At 35.4% G+C, this 13,574-nt stretch overlaps 1 protein-coding gene across 1 annotated transcript; it reads right to left on the reverse strand.

Annotated features, from left to right (window-relative positions):
• Positions 1–2,943: 2,943 nt before the first annotated feature.
• On the reverse strand, positions 2,944–11,763 carry LOC127837498 (uncharacterized). The gene is made up of 5 exons (XM_052364641.1): positions 11,534–11,763; positions 8,255–8,328; positions 7,455–7,539; positions 6,582–6,702; positions 2,944–5,943 (listed from the first exon to the last, which is right to left on the reverse strand). The coding sequence occupies exons 1-5, from the start codon at positions 11,570–11,572 to the stop codon at positions 5,594–5,596; spliced, it is 669 nt and encodes a 222-aa protein (XP_052220601.1). The 5' UTR covers positions 11,573–11,763; the 3' UTR covers positions 2,944–5,593.
• Between the last annotated feature and the right edge of the window lie 1,811 nt (positions 11,764–13,574).

Consider the following 13,574-nt stretch of genomic DNA (forward strand, 5'->3'; position numbering starts at 1 on the left):
CGCGCGGTAGATAGAGAATACTATGTTAGTGTGATTGTGTACTTGAATTTATCCGACGAGTTGAAAAAAGGTTTACATGGCGAGGCATGCTTGCTTTTAAAAGCTCGCCCTATTTTCTTTTTCTAAGCCTCACCGGATAAACTTCCTCCATCTCGGCACCAACCATCTCTATATATGATTCCAATATCAGAGGGTGGGGATTTTTTTTCATGGCTCTTTGTCAATTGTTCTCTCATTAAACATGATTTTATATATTTATTTGAATATATTGGGCTCCTGGGCCCATCTACTATCCAGGGTACGTTACTTCCACCTGTGTGTCAAAATTGTTGTACCTAAAATCCTAGAGAAACTAGATAGATGTTTTGTCTGAGAAATGACGTCACACTAGATACGTCATAAATTGCATGATCAAGTAAATGAAAATGATAAATACGGCAAGCTGGTTCGGTAATATATTTTAAAGAAGAAAAAAGGATGATATATAATATAACGATAACATTCATGATGCGTCCCAATAAATTTCAAATGTCAAATATTAGAACATGTTAATCGTCGCTGCGTGCGTAGGAATACGCTACTTCCTGTTGACCGGAGATAGGAAAATTTATTTGCCACCCCTTTATTAGGGCAATGTTTGCAACAGAGGCAGGATAAAACAAGAAACCGTCGGAGACGGGTGATGCTCCCCAAAGGTTTTTTTGTCACAATATTGCACTATATATTCAGATAAAAACAAACGTCTTGAGGGGCATAACTTTGGACAAAAAACGACGGATGGTTTAGCAACTTAAAAATTTCAAAGGGCCATAACTCTCTAAATAAATCTTCTAACCAGAACCCACAAATAACATTCGCATCTCTTCAAGGTAGTTAAGCTTCCCATAAAGCTTCATTGAATTCCAGTCAGTAGTTGGGGAGAAATAGCCCGGACAAGGATTGCACTATATGTACAGTTTATAGAAAATTTCAAAGGGCCATAACTCTGTGAAAAATCATCCGACCATAACCGGCTGATAATATGCACATCTCCTTTTGGTAGTGAAGCTTCCCATAAAGTTTCATTGAATTCCCGTAATAAGTTGCTGAGAAATAGCTCGGACAAGAATTGCACTATATGTACAATGGAAAATTTCAAAGGGCCATAACTCTGTAAAAAAAATCATCCGACCAGAACTGGCTAATAATATGCACATCCCCTTTTGGTAATGAAGCTTCCCATAAAGTTTCATTTAATTCCGGGCATTAGTTGCTTAGAAATAGAAAATTTCAAAGGGTCATAACTCTGTGAAAAATCATCCAACCATAACCGGCTGATATTATGCACATCTACTGTTGGTAGTGAAGCTTCCCATAATAAAGTTTCATTGATTTCCGGTCATTAGTTGCTGAGAAATAGCCCGGACAAGAATTGCACTATATGTACAGTCAATGGAAAATTTCAAAGGGCCATAACTCTGTCAAAAAATCATCCGACTAGAACCGGCTGATGATATGCACATCTTCTCTTGGTAGTGAAGCTTCCCATAAAGTTTAATTGAATTCCGGTCATTAATTGCTGAGAAATAGCCCAGACAAAAGTTGTGCACGGACGGAGGCACGGACAGACGAAGCGGCGACTATATGCTCCCCCTAAAAAAATTGGGGGAGCATAAAAAGTACTTAAGCTATGTTAAAGAAAATGGGTATGTGGATAGCCGGCCATACGGCGAATATAAGTTATTTTAGTTTTTCTTCCAAACATACGATTGCTATGGTTACAGAAATAATATTAAACAAATATCTTACATTCTGGATCCTGCGATAACTCAACAAGTATATAAAATAGGTTGATGTAACTTGGTATGTGGATAGAAGGACATCAATAGTGTGTGCATATTATATTACTTGTGAACGTCTGTCCGACTTTTCGTCCAAAAAAATCTGGCTCCTGCGAGTACTATTAAAGTATTAATGCTTGATTGATGAAATTCAGTATGTTGATAGAGCCATATGGGGAATGTATATGTAATTTCAGGATTTTTTTCGTAAGACAAAAATTGTGGTTGCTTTGGTTACATAAGTAAGGCAAACATAAAATCTGGTCCATGGACCAGCTCAAAACGTTCTTATCAAAACGAACGTGACTAGGTTTTAAAAAGTCGGTATGTGGATAGAATGCCATATGTCGAAATATTCATTTATTTCGTCATACCCAAACTATGTTTGCTATGGTTACACAAACGATTGAAAATTTCACACTGAATTTTGCCAATACTTTAGCACACAGACATTAGGTTAATGAAACTTGTGTAGACTCACTCTCTTCGTACTCCGAAAACATTAAAATTAAAAGAAATTGTTATTTTGACTGAGAAAGGCTTTGTGTTCATGTTTTAATTATGTTTATCAGACGTGTTCATGTTTTATTTATGTTTATCAGACGTGTGTTCATGTTTTATTTATGTTTATCAGACGTGTGTTCATGTTTTATTTATGTTTATCAGACGTGTTACATACGCTCTGTTTCCAGAGCCATTTACCTCAAAACAGTTTTAAGGATATTAAAGATGGTTTTGGAAATGTTAAGTTAATAGTCATACTTAACAAAAACAGACATACAAATCCAAACATTCCCTGTATTTTTGGCACCGAACATGGAACCAAAATATCTTAATGATTACAGGTAATTTGTGAAAAAAATCTATCATGTTTATTGATACTGTAGATTCTGTGTTTGTACACGACCTATTGTGTTGACACAATGACCTTAAAATTTGGCCTTTACATTTGAAAGACAGGTACGGACTTCCCATTTCGTCCTATTATCAGATTATGTAGGAACATTTTATTTAAAATCTGTACTAAAATAAAAATACATAGAGCTCACTGAAATTAATTGGTTATGAGACGGTAAATATAAATGGAAGCACAAACAGGCGGAAAAGGGCACAATGAGCAAAATAATCTAAACCAATTTTATTTCGTGTACATACAAAGCGGTGTCCAAACATACAAAATAGAACATGCCTTTTGAAACTCAGCCATGGGAAATACCTTGCATACGCCCCTTTAACATACATTTATATTCATACACCTTTATAGCCCCGTCACACCGGACTGGAGTCCTTATGGAGACCTAAGACTGTGTTTCTGGAAATTTCTGATTGTCGTAGTAAGGACGCCAATGACTTTTTTCGGTGAAAACGCTGATTTTCGCCTTCCCGTCACACCAGCGTCCTGGTGTATGGCGTTCTGCGCGTCCTCGTGGCGTCCTTAATACGTTTATGGCGAACTTATCGCGTTCGTACTGCGTCCTTACGGCGATCAAAGCCGACCATGCGGTGTCTGAGCGGCGTCCTTGGCGTTCTTAATGCGACCATAGTCGTTCTGAGGACGCAATTGACGTACAAAGGACGTAATAATGTCGCAATAATGTCGCCGTACGGTCGCCTTGCAGTCAATTATCATATTCTTTGGGTTTAAGCGGCTACCACACGACGTCCATGGCGACCTTACAGCGACCCTACCACGTCCCTACTACGACTACTGCGTCTCTACGACGTCCTTATTAAAACGCCGTAAAACGCCGGACTTTGGCAACTACTTTGAACATGTTCAAAGTGGTCGCCGTGGGCTCGCGTCCTGAGCAATTTACGGCGTCCTCACTGCGTCCTCTTGCGTCCCTCCGGCGTCTTTGTCGTCCTCACTGCGACTTGGGTCGCCGTAATGACGCAGTAAGGACACCAGTCCGGTGTGACGGGGGTATTACACAACAATTAAAAAAATCCAAAATAATGTAAAACCCGATACCACTTTATTGTTAAAACTAAAAGCAACTAACACAGCAGTTGACAAGAAAAAATATAAAACAATACATCAGTTGAACATTTCAATGTGCGATATTTTGGACTCGACATGTTTGCTAGGATATTTACAAATTATACATTATAAGTTATAAAATGTGTAATAACAATTAAACATTGAAAAATCTTATAAAAAATAAAATACAACCTTTTCAACTTTGATGCTCTATTCATTTGCATGACTGTATTTACAAAGAATCAGCTTAACTATTAAGCAAAATACTTTTTGATAATTACTCACCTCACCTGAGGCAAAGAAGTTCAGTTACATGAAAATAGCATAAAGCGAATATTAACTGCAATTAAATAAAAAATATAAAAAACTTAAAAAACAACTATAAAATGCACATAGTATAAAATTCAAATAGCTCAGGCAAAGCATTTGTAACAGTTTAGTTACACAGAAATGGAATGAAACTGATAAAAAAATATCAGCATTTATTTTTAACAAAAGTGTGTAGAAAGCATAAAATTGTATACACATATCTAAAAATAGAACATTCTTAAAAAAATCTAAGGCAAACCGGCAAAAAAGCTTTATATTAAAGAAAATATTTTTGCTAATCAGTAATAATGGTCATCCCTTTCAACAGAAAAAAGCTCACGGTTGCAAAAAACAACAAAGTTCTTTAGCTATGCAGAGAACCATTTTATTACAATACTAAGATATGTAATAGACAGATATGCCCCTTCACACATATTTTTACAAAGAAAACGTTGTGTCATCCAAAATAAGACACACACTTTTTTATTATCATTTACTTTCAAAAAAAAAAGTAAATCAAGATTAATTTTCATACATTTTGATTATCACCTAATCATTACAGTTTTCATTTATATATTTAACGTGAAAAAATGTTGAAATCCTCAAAAAATGATTGCAACCTAAACCTAGGCTAAAGAGTTTAAACAAAATGCACAAACCATAACAGAGCAGTCATGCACCAAAGATTGAAACACTTTTTGAAGTGTTTATAGTCGAAATAAATTCAACAAATTTAGTTGCAGCCAAATTTCTTTTATTGGGATCACCTTGACATAAAAGTCATTCTACTGTAAACAAATTATGCCCAGCCAAAACACAATTTCATAGGGGACATCATTATTGAAGTTCAAACATGTCCAAGGGCCATAATTCTGCCAAAAATTAATTGCATCCAAAATTCCTACTTTCGTAATCTCCTACCTACAAATGACAGTAGTTCAGCTTAGAGAGTAAATGCAAAATCTTCCCAGCAGACAAATACAAAAACACACAATTTTGAAACCAATTATTATGAATGGGGCAGACAGACCGACAGTTGTAATTTTGAATGCCTCCCACTATGCGAGCCTAAAAACTTTCTTTAAATGTGCTTCGTTCTGGGAAATCAGGGCTTAATGAATGTGCATACTGAACAGGCTTGTGCATACTGCACAGGCTAATCTGGGACAACACTTTCCACCTAGATTGGATTTTCATTTAGAAGAGACTTTGTTTATATACAAAAAATTCCATAAATGTGGAAAGTGTCGTCTCTGATTAGCCTGTAGAGATAACACGGGCAAAGGACAACACTTTTATGTACATTTATTATACCCAATTTCCCAAAACCCGGTTCAGATAAGCAAAACTCCTTAATCTTCAAGATGGGAACATTCAGGCAGATACAAGTGATTTGTGCACACCCTGGCTTCATCAAGCCTTGGATTCTTTCGAGTCCTCAATAACAGGCAGATGCAAGTGATTTGTGTACACCCTGGCTTCATCAAGCCTTGGATTCTTTCGAGTTCTCAATCACAATCTCTACCGACTTCAGACTGTCAGAGTAACTATCTTTATCAAAATCACAACCATCATCCACCTCCTTCTTCTTTTCTCCTTCAGAAATGTCAACCTTGTCCGGCATGACTGGTTTAGGAAGTTTGTCGGTATCCACCCCAAGATCTGAGTATGAGCTCCGAAGGGACTCAAGACTCAGGAAAGGGGAGTAGCAGGCTTTCTCGGGCTCTGGGCTGTTGCAGTGCTCCACTGGGCTCTGAGACGCCCGATAGGAGCTGCCCAAAGAGGGCTCTGGGTCCAGGACAGGGCTGCTGCTGTTGTTGTGATTAAAGATGGCTGAAAAAAAGGGGCTTGAACTAAGCCAGGCATACTTTTTGCAATTACTTTGGTAATCTCTGCAAGGGCCTAGTATAATGAACATACTAAGGTCAATATTCTTACTAAACTTTGAGTTTGTTCTCATTTTTTGAGTTGATTTTGATCATTTAGTCAACTTAGTGTTTTTTCTGTTCACATAAGATTTATTGAGTTAACCCTTTCAGTGCGTGAACTGAATTTTGAAGTTTCTGTTCACATAAGATTTATTGAGTTAACCCTTTCAGTGCGTGAACCGAATTTTGAAGGCCTTTGCAAACAGTTTGGATCCAGATGAGACGCCACAGAATGTACCAGCACCTCTGCAGAATTTAAGATGTAATTAAAAATGGGTACAATTTATTATCATAATTGCTACTTTGTGTGTTTCGTCTTTTGCTCTTGGGAGAAACTGGAGAAACAAGCGAAAGACCAGATGTCAGAACTGGTGGCCTGAATACCAAAACTCAGAAGCGAATTTTAGGACTTGTACCCAAGATCTTAATATTACCTGTGCAATCATAGGAAAATGTAGCCATGCATGTACACCAAAATATAGCAATATATTATATATCTCTCAGGACTATTAACATTCTCAACCCTGATGGTTAATCCAATACCATTTAATCTGTGCATTTTTTCCTCGAAGGCTTTGTTTATTTTCTCAGCCAAAAAGATCTGTGTCCTCTCCTTGATGATTGATTTCACAAGTTCATCAAAACCGCTTTGACCTTTCTGATTCTGAAACGAGACACCATGAATTTATCAGTAAATATATAGCAAATAAGCACATAATAAGCTAGACAAATCATCTATTTACAGTGACGGATAAGCAGCTTGGAGGCCCATAGGCAGTGAAATTTTGGGGCCCAGGTCCCTAGTCCACCTAGTGCTTCATAGAGCGCCAGTGTCCAGTAATGTTCACTAGTTTAAATTAGCCTTCCAGTGCCAAGGCTGGCAAAATGTTACAATGCCTCTAATCAGAACATAACATTTGATATACAATAATTGGCTTTGTCAAGTCATTACATAAGGCTAAGAAGGTAAAAAAAATTATTTTGTCAGTCTCATGGGGGCCCTAAAAGTAGCAAGGGCCCATAGACAGTTGCCTACTCTGCCTAACCGGTAATCTGGGACAGTCTGTTTAGCCCTGTCCCCCTCAAAAGCAAAGTGAAAATGGCTTTGTGCAAATAGCATTAAACAAGAACAGCCAGCAAGTCACTCGCAGTCTGTTCAGGTTTTATGCTGTTAGCTGCTCATCAGTATCTAAGGGTTGGAAATGAAGCCTTTAAAACTTGAATCTAGAAAGAAAGGTCTTTAATCAAATTTAACTAAGTGTTAAAGGGTTTATAGGAAATACCATCATAGAAATCCACAGTATGTATTCCATGGCCTTTACATTACGACCATAAAGCCACTTCAAAACGTAGGTTTTGTTCTTATATAATGTACTAGTTAAAAATCATAGTTACAATGATCATATATAAGAGTACCAATATTTCAATAAACATGTCCGCCTTCTGCTTTTTGGTGGTTTGATGAACTATACGGTCAATGTCATCTTGTCCCAGTATATACCTGAAGTAAAATATAAGATAATAAGGAGTGGAGAAATTTCATACTCTCTAAAATGTCGAATTCGATGTACCAGCATGCCACTTGTGTATAAAGCAATTACGTAAAAATTGCTTGACAAATGTGAGTGTCTAGGCATAGCATTTTGAAGTCACAACTAAAAGCATAAACTGTCAGCACACAGCTTTTAAAACTGTGCCAAGAGAGCCAAGAAGGTCTTATCTGCAGTCTATGTGCAAATGCTTTTAATGCATTCTGGCTTGTATGGACAATCATCTGTTGAAAGCCAGAAGTGCTCATCAGCTGTCCATGTACATATGCTGATAGGAAATTCTAGCTTTTAATGGATGTTTATTATTAAAATAAAAATACAATTCAGTCAGTCAAGTGTATAAGAAATTTAAAGTCAGGAAAATTCCAATATGATAAAGTACCGGTAGACAAATACTATGCGATCTCAAAATCCAATTTAAGATTTTTAAACAAATTGTCCCCAATTTCAGCCATTTTCTTTGATGATGCCTTTAATATGATACATTGTGAATACAGCCCCATGGCATGAGATGAAATAGTATACGAGAAAATGGGAATTAATGCATGTGCGTAAAGTGTTAACCCGGATAAGACTGTGCGGACTGCACGGGCTAATCTGGGACGACACTTACAGCACATGCATCACACTCAATTTTCCAGATTAGGGCTCATATGAATATCTTACCTGGATCTCAGGTATGGAAAGTGGTTTTCAGGAGTCAGGTCCCTGCATAGCACAGGTCTAAGTTCATTTAGAACCTATGAAAATTTCGAATTATTATTATTAAATATGAAAAAACAGCAAATTAGAATAGGGCAGGGACCAATTTGTTTGTAAAGGTCCCTGAATACGGTCCCAATCTTTATGTGCATGCTTGATTAAATGTTGTTTTAGTCAGGTAACAAGAGAAGTTATGCTTTATCAAATGTTGTGTTAGTCAGGTAAGAAGGTAAGTTATGCTTTATCAAATGTTGTGTTAGTCAGGAAACAAGATAAGTTATGCTTTATCAAATGTTGTGTTAGTCAGGTAACAAGATGAGTTTTGCTTGATGAAATGTTGTGTTAGTCAGGTAACAAGAGAAGTTATGCTTGATCAAATGTTGTTTTAGTCATGTAACAAGAGAAGTTATGCTTTATCATGTTGTGTAAGTCAGGTAACAAGATAAGTTATGCTTTATGATCAAATGTTGTGTTAGTCAGGTAGAGAAGTTATGCTTGATCAAATGTTGTGTTTGTCAGGTAACAAGATAAGTTATGCTTTATCAAATGTTGTGTTAGTCATGTTATGTTTGTCAGGAAACAAGAGAAGTTATGCTTTATCAAATGTTGTGTTAGTCAGGTAAGAAGATAAGTTATGCTCTATCAAATGTTGTGTTAGTCAGGTAACAAGATGAGTTATGCTTGATGAAATGTTGTGTTAGTCAGGTAACAAATGAAGTGATGCTTGATCAAATGTTGTTTTAGTCAGGTAACAAGAGAAGTTATGCTTTATCATGTTGTGTTAGTCAGGTAACAAGATAAGTTATGCTTTATGATCAAATGTTGTGTTAGTCAGGTAGAGAAGTTATGCTTCATCAAAAGTTGTGTGTGTCAGGTAACAAGATAGGTTATGCTTTATCAAATGTTGTGTAAGTCAGGTAACAAGATAAGTTATGCTTGATCAAATGTTATGTTTGTCAGGAAACAAGAGAAGTTATGCTTTATCAAATGTTGTGTAAGTCAAGTAACAAGATAATTTATGCTCTATCAAATGTTGTGTTAGTCAGGTAACAAGATAAGTTGTGCTTGATTCAATGTTGTGTAAGTCAGGTAACAAGAGAAGTTATGCTTTATCAAATGTTGTGTTAGTCAGGAAACAAGATAAGTTATGCTTGATCAAATGTTATGTTAGTCAGGTAACAAGAGAAGTCATGCTTTATCAAATGTTTTGTTAGTCAGATAACAAGATAAGATATGCTTGATCAAATGTTGTGTTAGTCAGGTAACAAGATAAGTTATGCTTGATCAAATGTTGTGTTAGTCAGGTAACAAGATGAGTTATGCTTGATCAAATGTTGTGTTAGTCAGGACACAAGATAAATTATGCTTGATCAAATGTTGTTTTAGTCAGGTAACAAGAGAAGTTATGCTTTATCAAATGTTGTGTTGGTCAGGTAACAAGATAAGTTATGCTTTATGATCAAATGTTGTGTTAGTCAGGTAACAAGAGAAGTTATGCTTGATCAAATGTTGTGTTTGTCAGGTAACAAGATAAGTTATGCTTGATCAAATGTTGTGTTAGTCAGGTAACAAGATAAGTTATGCTTGATCAAATGTTATGTTTATCAGGAAACAAGAGAAGTTATGCTTTATCAAATGTTGTGTTAGTCAGGTAAGAAGATAAGTTATGCTCTATCAAATGTTGTGTTAGTCAGGTAACAAGATAAGTTGTGCTTGATCAAATGTTGTGTAAGTCAGGTAACAAGATAAGTTATGCTTTATCAAATGTTGTGTTAGTCATGAAACAATATAAGTTATGCTTGATCAAATGTTAAGTTAGTCAGGTAACAAGAGAAGTCATGCTTGATTAAATGTTGTGTTAGTCAGGTAACAAGATAAGTTATGCTTGATCAAATGTTATGTTTGTCAGGTAACAAGATATGTTATGCTTTATCAAATGTTGTGTTTGTCAGGTAACAAGATATGTTATGCTTGATTAAATGTTGTTTCAGTCAGGTAACAAGAGAAGTTATGCTTGATCAAATTGTGTGTAAGTCAGTTAACAAGATAAGGTATGCTTGATTCAATGTTGTAATAGTCTGGTAACAAAATAAATTATACTTGATCAAATGTTGTGTTAGTCAGGAAAAAAGAGAAGTTTTGCTTGATCAAATTGTGTGTACGTCAGGTAACAAGATAAATTATGCTTTATCAAATGTTGTGTTAGTCAGGAAACAAGAGACGTTATGCTTGATCAAATGTTGTGTTAGTCAGGTAATAATAGACATTATGCTTGATCAAATGTTGTGTTAGTCAGGTAACAAGATAAGTTATGCTTGATCAAATGTTGTGTTAGTCAGGTAACAAGTGAAGTTATGCTTTATCAAATGTTGTGTAAGTCAGGAAACAAGAGAAGTTATGCTTTATCAAATGTTGTGTTAGTCATGTAACAAGATAAGTTATGTTTGATCAAATGTTGTGTTAGTCAGGTAACAAGATAAGTTATGCTTGATCAAATGTTGAGTTAGTCAGGTAACAAGATATGTTATGCTTTATGATCAAATGTTGTGTTAGTCAGGTAACAAGATAAGTTATGCTTGATCAAATGTTGTGTTAGTCAGGTAACAAGATATGCTTGCTTGATCAAATGTTATGTTAGTCAGGTAACAAGATAAGTTATGTTTGATCAAATGTTGTGTTAGTCAGGAGAAGTTATGCTTCAAATGTTGTGTTAGTCAGGTAACAAGAGAAGTTATGCTTTATCAAATGTTGTTTTAGTCAGGAAACAAGATAAGTTATGTTTGATCAAATGTTGTGTTAGTCAGGTAACAAGATAAGTTATGCTTGATCAAATGTTGTGTTAGTCAGGTAACAAGATAAGTTATGCTTGATCAAATTGTGTGTTACAAGTCAGGTAACAAGATAAATTAGTTATGCTTGATCAAATGTTGTGTTAGTCAGGTAACAAGATAAGTTATAGAATTAAGTTTAAGTTTATGGTTTTAATAACTGGCCAAAACTAAATCAGGGTCCTATACAAAAAAAATTGTATAGGTTCCTGACTAAACAAACAGCTAGGTCATACCATCCATCATGAATGGTTAAACAAACAACACGTGATTAATTAATAAGTCAACACTAAATTTACTAATTGTAACAATATCGTCTGCGTTACCTTCTAGTGGTTAACCATACCATTTATACAAAAAAAAACTCTTTTTAAATTACAACGGCCATCAAAAATGTTTATCGAAAAACACTTACACTGGCTTTCAAAATAGTTATGGTCTCTGGTGCTGACATTTTTTTCAGTAAAAAGAAAATTGCGAAAATTTACATGTCCTTGTTTCAGTACTTGAACTTCCTATACTATAAATAGATAGACGGTAAAGTCCATAACTTCCCTTTTTTCATGACGGGTACATGCGTATGTGGGAACAGGGATCGACAACCATAGAGGGTGATTGTTTACTTCCTGGTTGTAAACGAGGGAGGGCACTCTTACAGTAAAGAAGTAGCAAAAATTCTCCCCCTTATATTACAAAGCCCGGATGTAGGTTAGGTTTGTTCGTATTTCTAAAGCCATGTAAGGAGAATAAAAAGATTGCCTAGAACTGTGCATATGCATGCATTAAACTACGAATTCGGGTCAGACAGGTCTACAAGAAGTGTATGTTCAGCAAATAAAAGCTTATAAAGACTAACTGTTCATTGGCACTATAGTCGTTTGCATTTATGGGACAGATTCATAATGCAAAAAATGTTTTGAAAAAAAAGATGGGCTTCAAAGTTCAAACCTTCATTGCAATAGGAATACTTATTATAGATATATCTATATCACCTGATTAAATCGAGAAATGTCACATTGTTTACACATTTTTTATACAATATTTAATGGCGAATGAATGAGCTATGTTTATGCAGATCTATATGAACCATATCGGAAAAGTGTGCCCAGTGTAGACTATAGCTTGAACCCAGACTGGCTAGAGAAACACTAGCACCAGAAACCACTTCTGACTGTGTAACCAGATTTATGTTATTAATATTTTGTGAAAAAATGAGTCACGAACTGTTCAAAATTGTAAAAAAATAGTTGCAAAGTTTCTTAAATTGTGAAAATTTAAGTCGTGAACTTCTTGATATTGTGAAAATTTGAGTCGCAAACTTTTTAGGCCTACAAATTGTGAACATTTTAGTCGCAAATTTCCCAAAACTGTGAAAACCGGCTATTCTCACAGAAGGAAAAAAAGCCGTGATATTAAATATTAATCAGTATAAAAGGTGATCATTTCCTTATGGTATGTCCTCAGCCATTCGCAAACATGTAAGATCAACGCTGATTGGACAATTATTAAAGAAAGAACAGACATGTAAACAATAAATGACTTTTTAAAACATTTTCTCCCAAAAAACCTTCCCCAACTTTTTTAGGCCAGATATTAACAGACGCAACAGATGTGATACTTTCTGTGTTTAAACAGCTTTTTGAAGACTCTTGAAAAGCTCTAGATCCTTTTTTTATCTTGAATTACAGTGAGAGACACTACTCTTAGCAACCACCGGGAGTGCTTTTGATAATGATACAGTATACTATAATTATATATGAAGTTGGTAAAGAAAAAATGTTTTCTCTCCAAAAAAGAATCCATAATTGTTTGTCAGGTTTTTTCATCTTAAGGGTCTGTTTTCCAAAAAAGTGACCAATACATGTATCTGCCCAAAATTTATGTGTGGTTTTGCCACTAAACTTACTAACTGAAGATAACCTGGCATGGTTTTTTTAAACGTGTTTTCATTTTGTTTCATCAAGTTCATTTGAGCTATTCCATTAATTTAAACATCCGTAACCAATTTTTTTAATCAAAATCACATATGAAGTTTTTTTTCTGTATTATGTCAAGGAATGTTTGCAATGGAAGAGTCTGCGATAAAAGAAGAGCCCAGTGAGAGGAGGAGTGAAAGGAAGAAGAGGAAACGAATGTCGTTCTCGCCAGACATCAGTAAAGCAGATGGGCTCAAAAAGAAGGCTTCCATTCACTCAATGAAGACCTCTCCCGGCCGGTCGTATGATATTGTAAATGGTATGTGCACCTACATGTCATTTAAGAATAAAAAGGCAACACTTTTTACAGAATAGAAGTTAAATATTACTTTCTTCGAACAAATATATTTTATAAGTACAGTAAACAGATAATTCTATAGAACCGCTGGTAATATGAAAACAGTGTAAAGTTACTTTTTATGAAAACAAACCCCTATAACCAGGCCAGCATGGGGTCACAATAGTAATTCTTTAAAAGTG

This window comes from Dreissena polymorpha, chromosome 7 (assembly GCF_020536995.1).
Source record: "Dreissena polymorpha isolate Duluth1 chromosome 7, UMN_Dpol_1.0, whole genome shotgun sequence".
NCBI lineage: Eukaryota > Metazoa > Mollusca > Bivalvia > Myida > Dreissenidae > Dreissena > Dreissena polymorpha.